The following is a 19182-nucleotide window of genomic DNA, read 5'->3' as shown; positions in this document are numbered from 1 at the left end:
TTTTTTTTAAATTTTTATTTATTTTAGAGAGAGAGTGTGGGAGTTGGGGAAGGGCAGGGGGAGAAGGAGAGGGAGAGAATACCAAGCAAACTTCTGAGTGGGGAGCCGAATATAGGGCTTAATCTCACGACCCTGAGATCATGACCTGAGCCAAAATCAGGAGTCCTAAGCCTAACTGACTGAGCCATCCAGGTGCCTGACACATCCAGGTGTCAGTAAAGATCGTTTATACAATGAAGATCTTCAAGACAGGGTTGTAGCATACTAGGCTGTCATATGCCAAATACTGTGTTAGTTTTCTGGGGCTTTTTTAGCAAGGTACCACAGACTTCTGGCTTTAAACAGCAGAAATTTATTCTTAACAGGTCTGGAGGCTAGCAGTCTGAAATCAAGTTGGCAGTAAGGCCATATACTCTTTCTGAATGCTCTAGGGGCGAGTCTGTTTCCTGTTTCTCCTTTGGTGTTCCCTGGCTTGTGGGTGCATCACCCTGGTCTCTGCCTCAATCATCACATGGTGTTTTCCCTGTGTCTCTCTCTCCTAATAAAGATAGAGGAGTCATATTGGGTTTAGGGCCTACCCTCCCCCAATATGATCTTGTCTTAACTTAAAGTCATATGCACAGGTACCAGTGGTTAGGACTTGAATATATCTCTTTGGAAAGTACACTTCAATCATAGAAACACCAGGACCCTCAAGTTCATTACATTTTTCTTTTTAGTTTAACAAACTATTAAGGATAGGAAATTATTTTGTGTTCAAAATCCAAAGCTTTGAGAAGTTTATTTATTTTGATAATTCTTCCTATCCCAATTTTCCGAGTAATCTAGTTTCCTTCTGCAGAGGCATCCAGTACTCAGATTCTTGTGTTTCCCTCCTGGGATTCTTCACATATGCATGAAAATTACATATATATCCACAAACCAACTTTTCAAAAGTTCTAATAAGAATAAATGATTAAAAATCAGTCAGAAAAAAAAAAAAAAAAAAAAAAATCAGTCAGAAGAAAGATGTTACCTCATTCCCGGTTAGTGAAACAAATACAGTCCTGAGAATTGGCCTGGGTAAAGAGTGGTCAGGGCCGTGCTTTCTTGGCATGCCCAGCAACAGTGTGCAGGGACATTGAGGGATCGTGTGGGTTATCGTTCCTAAAAGATAGAATTGGAGCCATTAATCAACTGCTTGTGGCTAAGGTCTGTTGTTTGGACATTAGACTCCCCTAACATCTGGTGGCATCTTTTTTAAAGCAGGCAAAGGACCTAAGAGCATTAACTTATTTTGAATATTAACTTTGGAAGCCTAAAAATATGAAGTAGATATACGAAGGTCATGGGCAGAATTAAGATTTTCCTTAAATAAAATTCACTTTTTTTTTTTTTTTTTTAAGATTTTATTTATTAATTTGACAGAGATCACAAGTAGGTAGAGAGGCAGGCAGGGGGTGGGGGCGGGAAGCAGGCTCCCTGCTGAGCAGAGAGCCTGATGTGGGGCTCTATCCCAGGACTCTGGAATCATGACCTGAGCCAAAGGCAGAGGCTTTAATCCACTGAGCCACCCAGGCACCCCAAGTTCTCAGTTTTTTAATAGATTAAAAAAGAAACATTTTGGGGCACCTGGGTGACTCAGTGGGTTAAGCCTGTGCCTTCGGCTCAGGTCATGATCCAAGTCCCGGGATTGAGCCCACGGGCTCTCTGCTCAGTACGGAGCCTGCTTCCCTCTCTCTCTCTGCCTGGCTCTCTGCCTACTTGTGATCTCACTCTAATAAATAAAGAATCTTTAAAAAAAATTTTTTTTTTTTTTCCCCTTGAACACAAAGATCCTCTAAAGAAAATACACATAGACTAGGAAGGGGCTGATTTTATACTTTTATTTACCACAAACTCAACTTATGGCAAGTGTTTTGTGGTGTTGTAGCCAGTCTCCTAGGAATAGGTAAAATAATCAGACAGTTGTGAGATGTCATTGTCTTCCTAGGATCTTTTTTATGTGTTAGCTATATACTGGATGTATAAAAACACTGGAGAGCAGAAGGCAGTGGATAATATATAGACACTAAGCTTCAAAGAATTTTTGACATTGTAATTGATAACATGGGAACCCACTTGGATTTGCAGTTAAGTGTGCCTTCTCCACTGTTGTTGTGAGAGTGAATTTTACTAGCATATGGAAACAAATTTAGAGATTCCTAATGACTAAATATTTGGAATAAGAGTTTCAAAAAAATCTAAAGTACGGAATTTCATAGCTAATAGTGTAATTAATTTAAGCCCACTACTTTATCTTGACTTTATTTCTTATATTTAACACATCAGTTTTAAAATCTTTTAGTTATAGAATAAAAGAACTGGGGTGCCTGGGTGACTCAGTGGGTTAAAGCCTCTGCCTTTGGCTCAGTTCATGATCCCAGGGTCCTGGGATCGAGCCCCGAATCAGGCTCTCTGCCTGGCAGGGGGCCTGCTTTCCCACCTCTCTCTGCCTGCCTCTCTGCCTACATGTGATCTCTGTCAAATAAGTAAATAAAGTCTTAAAAAAAAAAGAATAAAAGTATTGTAATGTTGGGTCTGATGACTTTACCTCTCACTTTTTTTCATTTCTTAATGGTATTGGTCTCTGTCTTTGGAGATAATAAAATATATCAGTAACCAGTGCAGGATTGTCATGTATGCTTTCACTGCACAAGTGCTGAGAAAGAGTAATGTTGTTGTTGAATGTCTCTGCTCCAGCTGACTGCACATAGGAAAGATTTGGTTCTTGCTGTCTGATGGGTTAGGGTGAGGTAGACAGTTGGGGTGATGGGAGATGGTGGTGAGGTAGTGTTAGCTTTCCAGGAATGCCTGGCACTTGATAAATCCTCTCAGGGGTCTGAGGAAGACTGGTCTAAGATTGTGAGGGTCCAGATTTGCTCCTCTCCTTTTTTTTCCCAACTGGGCTTGACATCTGCCCTGTTGGAGTTAGGGTGTGATTTTAAGTGGGACTACATGAGGACATGAAGTGGCTATTCTTTATTTTGGAGGTTTAAAAAAAAAAAATCAGATGGTATCACTGTATCCTCACTTGTTTGTTTATTTTTAAAAAGACTTATTGATTTAGCTTTGTGGGGGGTGGGGCAGAGGGAGGAGAGAATCTCAGGCAGATTCCCCATTAAACTTGGAGCCTGCCTCTGGCTTGATCTCATGGCCCTGAGTTCTTGACCTGAGCTGAAATCAAGAATCTGATGCTTAACTGACTCTGCCACCTAGGTGGCCCCATGTCATGTCTGGTATTGTGACCAGGTATTTTTCCTGTACGTTTGGATTTTCATTTTCTGCTGTTGTGGAACTGTTAGACATTATAGAAATATTATTCATACTGCCTATGATAGTTACAAGCCATATAAGCATTAGGGTTTTGGTATAGGCTGGTAAACTATTCATGAATTTCTTGTCATCCTTCTCAGACCAAAATTATATTGAGATGATGATGGAAGACTTATCTGCAGTTCTTATCTAGTCTGGCGTATTTTAATTTTTATTCTTTCTAGCTTTCTATCTCTCTCGGCGGTATCATCAAAAAGCAGCACTGTCTGCTTTGAATGTTGCCCTGAAGTATACAGAAAATGAGAGTGCTCTTGAGATCTAATCTAATAACTTTTCTTTTGAAAGTGAGTTATATGACAGTATTGGACTATGGCATAAAGAATATATATAGTACTTAAGTTTCTGCTCTAATGAAAAGGAAAAACATCTCAGTTACTTCTGTACCACTTGAAAGTGAGTTATATTTTCCTTTTCTTCTTTTTTTCTTGTCTTCCCCTATTGACTCTCATGTTGCCATAAGCTATAGGATCTTCCATTTACTGAACATGTATTAGGCCACCAAAAGTTCTATAATGTCACAATGCAGCTAAATTAGTCAAATATTTGTATTGCAAAAAAAAAGTTCTTTTATTTTAGGTACTCCATACATTATGCCTTTTTTTTTTTCATGACGACAATGTTTTATTTGACAGAAAACCTGATCGTGAGAGAGCTGAGGATTTTGATCACACGAGTCGAGAATCTAACTATTTTGGCCTCTCCCCAGAAGAGCGCAGAGAGAAGCAAGCTATAGAAGAATCTCGTTTACTCTATGAGATTCAGAACAGAGATGAACAGGCCTTCCCAGCCCTTTCCGTATGTATAAGAAGAGATTTTGAATGTTGTTCACAAACCTTTCCTTAATATAGTGTTTATATTAAACTACAGTTTCTAATGATAGACTGGTAATTTTTTTTTTTTTTTTAAGATTTTATTTATTTATTTATTTGTCAGAGAGAGAGAGAGAGAGAGAGAGGGAGGGAGAACACAAGCAGGCAGAGCAGCAGGCAGAGGCAGAGAGAGAAGCAGGCTCCCCGCTGAGCAAGGAGCCTGATGCGGGACTTGATCCCAGGACCCTGGGATCATGACCTGAGCCGAAGGCAACAGCTTAACCAACTGAGCCACCCAGGCATCCCTAGACTGGTAATTTTTAAACTGAAAGGTACTTTAAAGATCATGTAGTTGCCCCTCATTTTCATGTTTTTCATGAGGACGATGAGGTTTGAAGATAGTACTTGTTGGCAGAGTTGAGGCCAGTAAATTGGTTGGCTTACTAGTTTAGTATTTTCTCTTGAGCCAAAAAAAATACATATATTTTGTTAGCTAAAGTTATGCAGTAGAGGTTCATATTCAGTAACAGGATACGTCTATAAAATCAGGAAACTCTTTTTAGTGTCCTTTACTAAACCCACTAGGACCCAGTTCATAGATATAGAAAGAATTGTCATTCAGGATGTTTGCTGTGAGAGGTGGTAATCCATGTAATCCTGTGGCTTTGCCCTTGCTCTGTGTGTCACATGGCAGGCTATGATGGATACTTCTCTGATGAAAGAAATGGTGTCTACCCTTGGGTCTCTTAATTCTATGGGGGGAGTCAAGGGAAAACGATTCTCATGTAAAATGAGGTAACTAACTCAGTTTGGGGCACTGAGGGCCCCTGTGCCTGCGATCTTTCAAATATTGGTAAGTGTACCAAGTACCACGTGATTCAGAGTGGTGGACACGTTTTCTTAACAGTGGATTAAACAAAATGTAATGCTACCAGGTATACCAGTATAAAATATTAAAGCACTATGTACTCAATTCTCTAACCTCTTACCTCTGTGGAATCCTTTAGAGGTGTGAGATGTTCAGTTGAAACCACTGATCTGGAATAGTAGTTCAGTCTGGCCACAGAGGTTGGAGCTTATGAATTATTGGAAGATGTGCCCAAATCCATGTGCATTATGCTAAGTATATTTGTCTCTATATGATAGATGTTATTTTCCCATAACGTAATGTTTAGATAATAAAAAAGTACGAATCATTTGCACTTGTATCCTAGCTTTTTGTCCTTTTGTTGTTGTTATTGTAAAATGTAACTAGTGTATGTGAATGGTAAAAGTGGTAGTGAATGGTAAAAATACCACTAGTGTAATGTGGGAATAAATTGAGATTTTTTGATGGTTATCACACATAACATTTTTAGACCTGTCTTGGACTTGATAGTGACTTAGGTCTGTCTTCTAGCAAATTCCTGTCACAGAGGGCTGAGTTCTTGTTCTCAGCTGTGTGCAACTCAGAGAGAGCTAGAGAAGGAAAGGACTTTTAGAGATAGTTTAACTTAGAAACCTGACTTGGTCCCTTTGTTTTACCAGTTAGAAGGTTAGATCTCATGCAGAGCTTAAGGGTTTGCTGATGGTCAGCATTTCAGTGAGAAGAATCCTGGTACACTGTATCTGCTAATTTGACTTTGGGTATTTTTTCCATCACAAAGGTCTGGCCCTATAATGGGCTTTTGAAGATTTGTGTGAAGTGTGCTGTCCTTGGTGCAAAGAACACAAGTGTAATAAGTTGGAAGGTGAAGGTTTAGTCAGGGTGGCTTCCTGAAGAAGGGTTATGAAGAAGTCACTCTACTAATTTAGGCTAAAGGTCTGATTGCCTAATATTTTTGACTTATTAATAAGCATATTGTTATAGACTATATAATTAAACAGGAACCCTATGTCCAATTTTTTATAGTTCTGGAAGTATAAAGACCTCAGGCTATGAATTTTGATATTTTTAATCAGATATGTGAAAAATAAGATGAAATTATAGGACTTCTGTTCATAACATTTGTGGGTAGATCTTTAAAACAAAGTATTGGATTTTTGTTCATTTTAAGAGCTCGTCAGTCAGTCAGTCAACTTCTCAGAGTAGCAACCCATGTGTCCAGAGAAAATCATCACACGTAAGTGACAGAAAAGGAAGCAGGCGGAGAATGGATACTGAAGAACGGAAAGATAAAGGTATGTTATTTCAGCATTTGAAAGCAGATGCTAGAGCTCTGTGTCTGGTTTAAAGTCATAGGCTGGGAAAGAACCCTTTCTAAATCATTAAGTAGTGTAACAGGCGCATATCTCACTTGCAGAGAAACATTGACATAGGCTAAAAGCATGTTAAATGTTACCCTGAAAACTACATTTTTCATTGACTAAACACAGTTCAAATATTACTTTAGCCTTTGTCTTCATATTTTGTTGTTCTAGCCTCAGACCTATCTACTGGCTGATACTGTCTTTTTTTTTTTTTTTTTTAATCTTGACCTGTTACAGACTCTGTTCATGGGCATATTCATTTGGATAAAAAACCTGAGCCAAGCACACTGGAGGTAAATGTTTTAAATAATAATTATATCTCCCTCCCGCCCTAAACATGATAAAATAGCAGGAAGAAGAAGAAGCTGGAGATGATTTCATCATTTCATAACTAAGTATTACAGAAGTAGAAAAGCAGAAAAGTGGGAAAAGATGATGGTACTTGAGAATTCACTCACAAATTATAACCCATATCTTTGTGATGACCTAATCAGTGGAAAGTAGCTTTTACTTTCCATTATTCTATAGTAGATTGAGATTTTTAAAGATTTTTGAAACCACATTCCCAGTAAAAACTTCCCAGCAGTTTGGTATGATCAAGATGTGCAGGCCAATTGCAGGTCTATTGAAGACCAGATATAATTGAAAAAATACTTAGTCCTGAGAGGGTTCAGTCAGGTACAGGTGGGGTGTATAGGCAACTACGTATACCACTGTATAGGCAACCTTGATTATTCTAGAATGTGGGTTTTGGGTTTTTTTTTTAAGATTTTATTTATTTATTTGATAGAGATCACAAGTAAGCAGAGCAGCCGCTAGAGAGAGAGGGGGAAGCAGGCTCCCTGCTGAGCAGAGAGCCGGATGCAGGGCTTGATCCCAGGAACCTGAGATGATGATATGAGCTGAAGGCAGAGGCTTAACCCACTGAGCCATCCAGGTGCTGCCTAGAATGTGGTCTTTGAAATATAAAATTTCATTTTTTTTGTTTCCAAAGAATGTTAGTGATGATAAATGTGCAAGAGTTTCATCACCATCAAAGTCAAAGAAATTAGAGTGCCCACCTGTAGAGCAAGTAAGTGCATTGTTATATTTGACATCTAATGCTTCATTCTCTGGGTTTCTTTCTTTCTTTTTTTTTTTTTTTTTTTTAAGATTTTATTTATTTATTTGTCAGAGAGAGAGAGCAAGAGTGAGCACAGGCAGACAGAGTGGCAGGCAGAGTCAGAGGGAGAAGCAGGCTCCTTGCAGAGCAAGGAGCCCGATGTGGGACTCGATCCCAGGACGCTGGGATCATGACCTGAGCCGAAGGCAGCTGCTTAACCAACTGAGCCACCCAGGTGTCCCATTCTCTGGGTTTCTTATGTCTTTAAAAGATGATCTAAAAACAAAATGGGAAGTAGCTTCATAATTTGGGTGTGGTTGTGATTAGTCTATAATCTTTTTGTTGTGTATTTAGAATGTTTTCAGTTTCTGTGGATTTTTTTTTGTTGTTTCTAAGTAATCCTAAACCCAGTGTGGGTCTCATACTCAGAACCCTGACATCAACCCCTCATGCTCTACTGACTGAGCCAGCCAGGTGTTTCTGTGGAATGTTAATTTTTATAACCCCATTTTTTGGATCTGGAAGCCATACTTCTGAATTGATCTCCAATAAGTTTGTATTTGGTATCTTGTGTTATCTTTGTGGTGGGTTGGCTTGGCTTGAAAATCACGTTTTTGAAGGGAAATTACAAATTTCTGCTTTATTTCGAAACTTTAAAGAGTTGTTTGAATCTTTAACAGTTATTTCGTAGAAGGGAGGGAATGATTTTAGAGGTTAGAAAAATAGACACTTAGAAATCAGTACCATCAATTTACAGATATAATGAAGAAAGAACTTGAGTTCTCTTAGATGTTTTGGTTCTCAGTCTAATATAGGAGTACAATTCTTAGTCTTTCCTTGCTTTTCAGTTAACATCCTTCATGTCATTTGGAGACCAGTTTAGGGTATGTCTTTGTATGAGGAGCAATTGAAAATAACTCATGAATTTCAAAATGATTTCATTGGTTTTTGCATTCTTTCCTTAAAAGCATAATGTTCAGGTTGTTTTAGAGTTTGTTTTTATCTCTTCCACTGTCTTTTGTGACTTGGTAGGTAATCCCTGGTTAGGATCAAATTTGTTTGTGTGGAATTTTTAGCTACTGTTTTTCTTTAATTTCTAGGATCAGAAAGAATGTTTATATAGAAACTATCGTTATGTAAAAGGCGACTGAGGATACATTTGGTGTTAAAATTAGTGTTAAGCAAAATGAATTCTTGTCTTTTTCCACCCCACCCCCCACTCCCCGAAGAAGCCAGCAGAGCACGTGTCTTTGTCAAATCCAGCTCCCCTTCTAGTTTCTCCAGAGGTACATCTTACTCCTGCGGTGCCTTCTTTACCAGCCACTGTGCCAGCCTGGCCAAGTGAACCTACAACTTTTGGACCAACAGGTTAGATAAGAATTAAAAAATTCCTTGAATCAACCAACAAAAGCCTTCCAAGTCAGTGACTTCAAGTTTTTTAAAATTATTATTATTATTTAATGTTTTATTTTACTTTTTAAAGTAACCTCTACACCCAGCATGGGTTTGAACTCCCAACCTGAAGATCAAGAATTGCGTGCTCTATTACCGACTGAGACTGAGCCAGCCAGTCGCCCCAGGGATTTCAAATTCTTCATAGCTCAAACTCAGAGCAGGGGTAGTTGTGCAGAGCCTCACAGGTTTTTTGTGATCCTCTGCTCTGCTTCCAGTGTGAGAGGGCCAGTTTTAGTTTGGTATGCATTTGAGATATTCCCTCCAGAATCTCAGGAGGAAGATGTTTGAGCTGGTTGTCTCATTGGTTGCTTTTGTCACCCAGCACTGACACCACAGTTTGCATTTCCCATCCACCGGCTCTGTATACCTCCCCCTGCCTCAGCCATTGGACCTTTTGCCTGGCTCTGTCTTGCTCATGTTTGTAAGAGCTATGAGTAGAAGATAGTGATTCCAAGCTTGTTTCCTGAGCTCATTTCCTTCTTATGTGTCTAAGAAGGTTCTTAGTTGATATAAAAGGTACTTCTTTAGGTTTTTTTATATACTGTTTTATCAGCTCTATCAGTTTTACAGCATTTTTTTTTTAACCTCTTAGCTTAATGAAACCTTACATTTGTGAGGAGAAATAGTTTCACCTTTTTATAGTTTGTGCTTCCTTTCTCTCTTTTGTAGGTGTCCCTGCTCAAATTCCTGTTTTGTCAGTGACACAGACTCTGACCACTGGACCTGATTCTGCTGTGTCCCAAGCTCATTTAACACCCTCCCCAGTTCCTGTGTCAATACAGGCAGTTAACCAGCCCTTGATGCCTTTGCCTCAGACATTGAGCCTTTACCAAGACCCACTCTACCCTGGGTTTCCTTACAATGAAAAGGGAGATCGAGCCATTGCACCACCTTATTCACTGTGTCACACTGGCGAGGACCTGCCTAAAGGTGAGATCCTTCTCTAAGTTCCGCTTGATTTTATTTATCAAATACTGATGGGGTTTCAGGGAGAAATATGAATAGAAGTCAGAGGTTATATTACTGAGTAAGCCGAAGGACTGACTTCGAGAAGAAAAGAGATTTGGCTGTCATTTACTTTCTTGTTTCAGCTTTTGTTTGATTAGAATATGTTTTTTCTCTGTTTAGTAACTGTCCCTCCCTTGTGTCTTTTTTTTTTTTTTTTTTTTTCAAAACAGCCTAAAACCATTTTGAATTAAATCTTAATGATGTCACTAAGTAGGTAACCTAAACATTCCTGAGTGTTCTCATCACTGGACTGGGTTTTGAAACTACTACTGTTCATTCATGAAAAAATGATAAGAATTACATAACTATATATACATATATATTTTTTAAGAGATACTATTATTTGACATAATGAGAGAGGGAACATAAGCAGAGGGAGTGGGAGAGGGAGAAGTAGACTTTCCGCTGAGCAAGGAGCCTGACGTGGGGCTCGATCCCAGGATACTAGGATCCTGACCTGAGCTGAATGCAGATGCTTGATAACTGAGCCACCCAGGCACCCAACAATATATATTTTATAAGAATGTTTTTTTTTAATTTGCTTTTTTTTTTTTTTTTTCTTAAAGGAATTTCAGTTTGCAAAGTTTGCTAGCTGTAGAAAAATTGAAGAGTGTGCTCTGACTGTATGCTCTTTACCTGGATTTTTGTGGCTAATTTTGTTAGGTTTGATGCTTGAGTCTGGATAACTGGTTAATGTCAAATGAATACCTACTAATCTTTTGTTACTAATAAGTTAGATGTATGTTGATTTTACCCATAAGGCCCAACATTTTTATTTCATAATTTTTAAAACCCCACAGAGTTAAAAATAAGATGAACACCTGAGCTTCCTTCACACAAAAAAATTAACAGATAAAAATCTCAGTTTAAGCCATTTTTGGACTTAGATATTAGCATAGAGAAAGCCTGTTGAGCCTGGAATTCCTCAATAGTAACAGCTTGGTTTTGGTTATATTACAGTTTTTCGTCTATGTTTTATATCACCGGCTACAGAAAACATTTCAGTAGGCAAAACTGTGTTTAGAGCTATATATTGTTTAAGGATAGTGGGGCAGGGGAACCTTTTTGAATGTATAATTTTAATGAGTGATTATTATGTTATTTATTTTTAGATAAGAACATTCTTCGATTCTTCTTTAATCTTGGTGTAAAGGTATTTATATTTTATCATTTTAAAGTTATCTTTAAGTTAATACTGTTTTAAATTGCCAATATTTAAATCTTAACTCTTATCTTGTCAGTGAATAACCTAAGGTTTACCAAAACACATTTTAAGAACTAGGATTTTTCAGTACTGTACAGTTTCTTTTTAGTGGGGGTTGAGGCTCCAGTATTTGCCTGCTTTTCCTTTTAACTGGCAGTGGTTAACTTTGTGAGTATATTCAGGAAATAGTCCCCGTCCCCTGGGCATCCTGGTGAAAAAGCCTTCATTGAGGAATTCTGTGAAAGATCTGGGTTTGAAATTCTGTTCCATCACTGTTTTAGGTGTATATCCCTGGGCAAGTCATTTAATGTATCTTAGCCTAGCGTTTTTCATTTGTGTTATGTGGATAATATTCTTCCATCTGCCTCATTTATTGAGAGGATCAAAGGGAAGAACTTAGGAAAGTTCTCCAGTGGAAGGTGGTGTGTTCACTAGCAGAATAGAGGTATCCTTTGGGAAGTGGTCAGCCTAGGCTGGAGAACTCTATGCCCTTGTCAGTGGTGGATTATCTCCTGTTTTGGATTAATTTCTATGGGTTTTAGACCATTAAAATATCAAGTGAAGTGCCCTACTGTAGTCTACTGGTAATTTCATCAAAGGTCATTCGGTTAATTTTATTGTCTACAGTATTCATTGTTTGTTTTATATTTAACTAGTTAATGTTGACTTTAGCCAATTGGTTAATTTGCCAATTAACTGGTAAATTTTTCTTTATGTTTGGAGTTTAGCTGGCCCTTTGTAGGGGGTAAGATTTGCTTTATTTTCAGTATTTCCCTTCTGACTGGAGGTATAACTTTATTTTTTATCTTATTTTTTTTAAGATTTTATTTATTTATTTGACACACAGCAAGAGAGGGAACACAAGCAGGGGAGAGAGGGAGAGAGAGAAGCAGGCTTCCTGCTGAACAGGGAGCCTGCACGGGGCTTTTTCCTGGGACTCTGGGATCATGACCTGAGCCACCCAGGCGCCCCTGGAGGTCTAACTTTTGTCTGTGCAGTTGGAATGCTCTTAGGGCTCCTGAACCTGTAGAGGCCTGACATTGGGATCATCTACTTCTATACCATTGTTTTTTTGGTAGAACAGAAAGGTCCAGACCAATTAATTAGTTGACATGGGGTCACGTAATGAGTTAGTGGTAGAGCCAGAACATGAATGTAGGTTAAGCTAGAGAGCCAGTGATTGAGATGTTTATTCAAAGCTGGAGGCTCAAGTACTTGATGGTGGTTGTTTCTGGGACCTGTATCATCCAGAATTGTTTCCATGCAATTATATCCAAAGGATGCAGTTAGTGATCCTGATAATCATTGTTTGAGTTCATCTTATTGTCTCCTGTCACCTTAATACCAGGACCTTTGGTTGGTTTCAGGATAGGAAAAAAGAATGGAATCTTAGAGCAGTGACTTAATTTTGTAATTCCTTTTCATGTTACATATCACAGTGATGATACAGTCTTGTCAGGTATGGGGAACTTGAAGCACTCGTCTGAACTTCTTCTCCTCGCCCCTCTTTTGCTAATGTAACTGTTTTTTGTGTCTTTTAGGCATATAGTTGTCCTATGTGGGCCCCGCATTCTTATCTGTACCCTTTGCACCAGGCCTACCTGGCAGCCTGCAGGATGTACCCAAAAGTCTCTGTCCCTGTGTATCCTCCAAATCCTTGGTTCCAGGAAGCTCCTTCTGCTCAAAATGAAAGTGATTGTACCTGTACCGATGCACACTTTCCTATGCAGACTGAGGCCAGTGTTAATGGTCAGATGCCACAGGCAGAGATTGGACCGCCAACATTTTCTTCACCTCTGGTTATCCCTCCATCTCAGGTGTCTGAAAGTCAAGGACCGTTGTCTTACCAGGCTGATCTTGAATCTGAAAACCCTGGGCAGCTTCTTCATGCTGAATACGAAGAGTCACTAGGTGGCAAGAACATGTTCCCGCAACCGTCCTTTGGACCGAATCCATTCTTAGGCCCAGTTCCCATTGCACCTCCTTTCTTTCCTCACGTTTGGTATGGGTACCCTTTCCAGGGATTTATAGAAAATCCAGTAATGCGGCAGAATATTGTTCTGCCCTCTGATGAGAAAGAATTGGATCTGCCCCTGGAAAATCTGGATCTGTCTAAAGAATGTGGTTCAGTTTCCACAGTGGATGAGTTTCAGGAGGCCAGAGGTGAAGGTGCACATTCTCTCCCTGAAACAAGTGTGAGTAAGCATGAAGGCCGGGCAGAGCAGGCGTCCCAGACACCCAAGGCAGATATGGCATTGGCTTCCATCCCTCCTGTAGTAGAGGAGAAGGCCCATCTTCCCACTCAGATTCTAAATAGAGAGCGAGAAACTGTGCCTGTTGAACTTGAGCCTAAAAAGACCATTCCAAGTCTGAAAGAAAAATCAGAAAAAGTCAAAGATCCTAAGACTGCTGCTGATGTGGTCAGTGGGGCCAACTCTGTAGATAGCAGAGTGCAAAGACCAAAAGAAGAGAGTTCGGAAGATGAAAACGAAGTGTCTAATATTCTGAGAAGCGGTCGATCCAAGCAGTTTTATAATCAGACTTACGGAGGCAGGAAGTACAAAAGTGATTGGGGCTCTTCTGGTAGAGGAGGATATCAGCATGCAAGAGGTGAGGAGTCCTGGAAAGGGCAGCCAAGCAGAAGCCGAGATGAAGGATATCAGTACCATCGAAATGCCCGAGGACGGCCTTACCGCGGGGATAGGAGGAGATCGGGGATGGGAGATGGCCATCGCGGGCAAAACACTTGATGGTTGTCGCTGTGGTATTTTAGAGCAGAAACCTCTTCTTAAGTGGAATGTTTCTGAAGGCTTTAAGAAAGTACCTTAAAATAAAACCCAAATTCGAACTATCTCCTCCCCTCCCCCTTGACCCTCACTCCCATCCTGGACAACAGATTTTGGATATGTGTTCAAGGGGCAAGTGAATTCCTGGCATTGCCATTTTTCTTTGTTCACAATCTGTTTATCAGGTAACTGCCCCCATAAAAAGTAGAAAATAAGTTTGTTAAAGTATTTTTTATAAACAGCTTAATATAAAACTTAGATTTAGTGTTTGGTTTTTTTCCTTATATAAGTTTAATTTTAAATGTTGGAAATGTGTGCTTTATAGTGTTTACTAAAGGTGACAAGAAAAATACCATTTGACACACTATAGATTCCAAAACATAACATTGCACCAAATAGAAACATATATTTTATTATGCAATGCCTTAGTCATAAACTGGGCTCAAATAATTCTTAGCCTAAAACACTGTTGTCTTTTGAAATGCTTCCAACCCAAAGGCCTTTCATCTCAATATCTGTCAAACTTGAATAATGTCTTCTCTTTAATATTACACATAAGGCAGCCTATTAACCTGTGTCTTAGAAATGTTGTATATAGTTCTTTTAATATTCATAGGGTATATTTTTGAATTTTGGTGAGTATTTGTTGAACTTGAGATCGCATACAAGACAAGACGTTTAAGAAATAATAGGAAATCTAATGAAATGGCTGTTTCCACCAAGAATTCCTAGCACTGGTGTAAATATCATGGTGCCTACTTGAAAGAAATGTAGATGCTATGCATTTTGAAAATAATCTGCATCTGTTAAAACTGCAGAAGTTTTTTAATGCCACTTTAACACTAATGCACTGACAGATTTAAATATTTTGAGAAGAAATGTTAAAAATTTTTAGCTTGACAGGTTTCTATGGAGTTACTGTGTTTTGTTTTTCTCTTTGCACCATTGGTTATGTGTATCACTTTACATTTGCATGTTCAACTTGTCACTCGCCTGGAACTATTGTACAAAAACAGGATGATTGTGATTTCTAGTTCTTTTCTAGAGGATGCTGCTAGAAACAGGTTGCTTTGCAGTTTATGGCTTGTTTACCCTTTCGGTAACCTAGCTCTTCTGATCCTGCTTCTTTTCCGTCTTTGCAGTATTCACAGAAATTCCCTTTGCATGTTGCACTCTCAGTTGGAGATTTAACTCTGAAGCAACACAGTATTCACGCCTCTGTGTTACTCTATAAAAATAACTGTAGCTTATCGTTCTTATTTGTACATACCAATGTGAAAAATCTACCCTTTTTCTTATGTTCTCTTTTGATCAGGAAGTTTGAGTGCTATGCAAAATAATGTAGTAATTTCTCTTTGCATGCCATGTGTAATATACCTAGCCAAAAATAGATTTTGTTTTTTAAAGGCAAATACAATTCACTTGAATTTGACAAACTGAAGCAGATGAGTTTTCTGGGTTCTTTGATTACCCACAGGAATGTTTGGATGCCAGCTAGGCTCAGTTGAATCTCCACTGTACTGTAATAATGGTTATTTACCTCTGTGTTGTTTTAATTACCTAATGTCTGTGTAACTGCTGATTTAGAAGTGATTAGCATTTAGATGTTTTGTAACATAGGATTTTAGAGAGCACTTTGAAAGATAACATTTTTATTATGATGGTGCTAGGTAAAAATTTGTAAAGATGGATGGGTGTGTAGAAAAAAAATTTGAGGGTACTTGTTGAAGTTTCTTTTGTCACCTTCTAAGCAAGAACAATTGGGGAAGGTACTGCTGAAGCCATTTTGTTTTCTTAGTTAACATCAACAGTTGTTAATGGAATGAGAAGATTGCATAGGGTCCCTCCACTTTCAGCTAATGCTTTTTAATGTCACATTAGCTTATCTGATAATTTTTATGAAAACACATTTAGATACAATGATCAGATTTAAAAGTTCAATAGAAGTTTGATCTCAGGAGTCCAAAAAAAATTGCTCTTTCCAGTGTCTTTCATTTTATTGACTGAGATTTGAATCTCTCTTTCTTCTGGAAATGTCTAAAACGCGGGTAGGGAAGAATACTGTTCATTTCTTCACTGTCACTCTGTCTTACCTCAGTTGAGTAGCGGAATACTCTCTAGTTCCTGCAGGAAATACTGATTTGCTTCCTGTTTCCCAAATCTTACCTCCAGGACATGATGGAAACAGTGCTGAAAGAGAACGTTAGATTATACTTTACGCAGTGACCTCTGGAATAAAAGAACTCTGACTTTTGATAATTAGTTTTAAAATTATTAGTCTTTCATTAAGGTCAGTTTTATTTTATTTTTTTCCTTTAGTTTTGTTTTAAATGTATTATTAGTGCAGGGGATTTTGCCTTATGCTGAGGTCAAACTAGGGCCAAGCAAGCTTTTGTCCTTCATTTTAACTGAGTCATAAGGTATGTTGACATGAGATATAATGTTTCTATATAAGAGAAAAACAGAAGCTTAGAAGTGAGAATCATTTGTCTTTTGAGTTAGAAATTATGGAAATTCACTGTAATAAGATTACTCACATTTTGAAGAACACAGATGTTAAGAACGACCAAAGCTCACCTGTTCATTTTTGTTAGTTGTTTTTGCTGAACTTGGTCCCTGTCCCTTCCTTTTTAGTATCGTGTGCATTTCTCTTCAAGTCTAGTTTCCTCTCAGTTACATCTTCGGCTCTTGTTCCATGTACTCATTGGCAGTAGGACTCTAGCATCTGTGCAGTCCTCATCTTGTTTCCTGTTAACCCGTATGTTCATTTTCATGGCTGACCTAAATTCAGACCCTGTTTCGACCTGGCAGGAGTAGGTCTTCCCAAACCACGATGTTGGTAACAGCTTATTTGATGCAAACTATGTATATTCTTGCAGTGTGTTTCCTTTGTGACTCAAGGTTGAATTAAAATGCCTGTGAACTGCAAACTTGCTTATGATTGACTTGGTGCAATAAAGTTCCTTTCTAACCATTTCTGGTTTAGAAAACATTCAGCCATCCTAGAAACTAGCAATATTTATTTATGCCTCATTTATTTTACCTTTGGTTTTAGATGAGGTAACCTTAGACTTTCACTTATGGGTACTAAGCAAGGTCCATTTTAGTGTAGCTGAAGAGAATGCATATTTGGCTACACAATTTCTGTTTACTGTATTTTGCTTCCTATTTAATGTCTAAATGCTATTGTGTTTTTGTTTAAAATCTTAGTAATGGCTCAGTTCCAGTATGTCAGTTTCAGAAAACTAAGGTTTTGCTACAAGTATCAGCCATTTACTTTCCCACTAATTGGGATTTCCCACTAACTGGGAATTTTTTTCCCCCCTGAGATGTAAGTTTTAGAAAAATCTTAGAAGAGGGGTGGGTGCATGTCTTAATGCTGGGAAACAGCAACTTTGGGGTTGAATTTACTTGAATGGATTAAAAAATTGCATTGTTACAGAGCTAGAAGAAAATTTATGTATGAAAAATGATAATAGCCTTACACTGAGTACAAATAATACTTAAAAGCATGTGAAGATGTGATCATTTGTGATGTTACTTGTAAAAAAAAGTATATATACATATCTTTTCAAGTGTTGAAAGGAAAATAGTACTTTATATTCTTTATCATATCACTTTTTGTAAGTGTTGAATATATTCCTGTTTATTTTTCTATGTTCTGTTTTGTAGCCTTAAGAAGTGTTTCAAACATATCTGAATGTATAAAATAAGAGTAAATGCCCTACATGGTGTGATGCTGCATTATATATAAAACTGTGTGCATATATTAAATTTTGTCTCTTGATTCTGCTTGTGATTCTTTGGTTTCAGGGCTAACCGAGTAATATAGCATATTAATCTTAAGAGGAGTTTTAGTAAGCATCTAAGAACAAGAGATGATTTCCATGGTTTCTATTCAGTCAGAAGACAATTCTAGTATATGCAGCTAAAAATCATGTGGGATGATTTGTAATCTATAGGGTAGGTACTGTTATTTTCCCTACTGAATATATATAAAACGGAGATAGGCCAAGTAGTTTAATTTAACTAAGGGGGTAGCTAATAAGTGGTAGCTCTCAGTGGTTTTAGAACTAGTGCTCTCTACCATTTTTCCAGCATTCACAAAATGAAATGGGATGTGTAGACTAAGAATAATTTACAGATTAAATGATGTTTTTTAAAGTTAGTATTCAGTACAGGCATATTTTATGCTGCTTTGCTTTATTGTCCTTTGCAGATACTGATTTTACAAATACAGTGTTTGTGACTTGCACTGAGCAAGTCTCTTGATGCCATTTTTCTAGCATTTGCTCACTCTGTCACATTTTTGGTAATTCTTGCAATATTTCAAGCTGTTTCATTATAATTGTTGGGGTGAACTGATGGTTAGTATCTTTTAGCAATAAAATATATATACATTTTTTAAAAATTGTTATTTATTTATTTGACAGGCAGAGATCAGAAGTAGGCAGAGAGGCAGGCAGAGAGAGAGAGGAGGAAGCAGGCTCCCCACTGAGCAGAGAGCCCGATGCGGGGCTCAATCCCAGGACCCCGGGATCATGACCCAAGCCAAAGGCAGAGGCTTTAACCCACTGAGCCACCCAGGAGCCCCTATATACATTTTTAAAAAAAGGATTTTATTTGAGAGAGAGAGAGCACAAGCAGAATGAGAGTCAGAGGGAGAAGTAGACTCCTGCTGAACAGGGAGCCCAATGTGGGACTCGATCCTGGCACTCCAGGATCATGACCTGAGCTGAAGGCAGATGCTTAATGACTGAGCCACCCAGGCACCCAGCAATAAAATATTTTTAAGTTAAGGTTATGTGTATTGTCTTTAGACATAATGCTATTACTGCACACTTGTAGTGTAAACATTTATATGCACTGGGAAACCAAAGAAATTGATTACCTTAAGACCCACAGTATCGCTGAGGTTTATTTACCTCTATTACTTGTCTAATGAAGAAAGATAAATCATTCAAAAGTTTTACTTGAAAACTGAAGTAGCAGGTACATTTTAGCACTTTGAAAATCCAAGTTCCTTAGGGGCGCCTGGGTGGCTCAGTGGTTTGGGCTGCTGCCTTCGGCTCGGGTCGTGATCTCAGGGTCCTGAGATCGAGCCCCGCATCGGGCTCCCTGCTCCGCAGGAAGCCTGCTTCTCTCTCTCTCTCTCTCTCTCTCTCTGCCTGCCTCTCTGCCTACTTGTGATCTCTGTCTGTCAAATAAATAAATAAAATCTTTAAAAAAAAAAAA

The 19182-nt window shown here is 38.4% G+C and overlaps 1 protein-coding gene across 7 annotated transcripts in view; it reads left to right on the top strand.

Annotated features, from left to right (window-relative positions):
* OTUD4 (OTU deubiquitinase 4) overlaps positions 1 to 19182 on the top strand; it is a 57129-nt gene that overhangs the window by 28642 nt on the left and 9305 nt on the right. For 5 of the 7 annotated variants that reach the window (XM_032332402.1, XM_032332397.1, XM_032332396.1 and 2 more), the window contains exons 14-21: positions 3987 to 4149; positions 6200 to 6323; positions 6630 to 6685; positions 7387 to 7464; positions 8724 to 8862; positions 9619 to 9879; positions 11070 to 11110; positions 12703 to 17734. In XM_032332402.1, coding sequence (XP_032188293.1) covers positions 3987 to 4149; positions 6200 to 6323; positions 6630 to 6685; positions 7387 to 7464; positions 8724 to 8862; positions 9619 to 9879; positions 11070 to 11110; positions 12703 to 13911 — 2071 coding nt within the window. In that variant the 3' untranslated portion in view covers positions 13912 to 17734. Of the gene's footprint in view, positions 1 to 3986; positions 4150 to 6199; positions 6324 to 6629; positions 6686 to 7386; positions 7465 to 8723; positions 8863 to 9618; positions 9880 to 11069; positions 11111 to 12702; positions 17735 to 19182 lie in introns of those variants that run through there. The other 2 variants (XM_032332399.1, XM_032332398.1) reach the window with 2 other exon arrangements.

Source organism: Mustela erminea, chromosome 2, assembly GCF_009829155.1.
Source record: "Mustela erminea isolate mMusErm1 chromosome 2, mMusErm1.Pri, whole genome shotgun sequence".
NCBI classification, from domain to species: Eukaryota; Metazoa; Chordata; class Mammalia; order Carnivora; family Mustelidae; genus Mustela; species Mustela erminea.
Note: the sequence above shows the minus strand (reverse complement) of the source record. Positions and strands in the feature narration are given on the sequence as shown.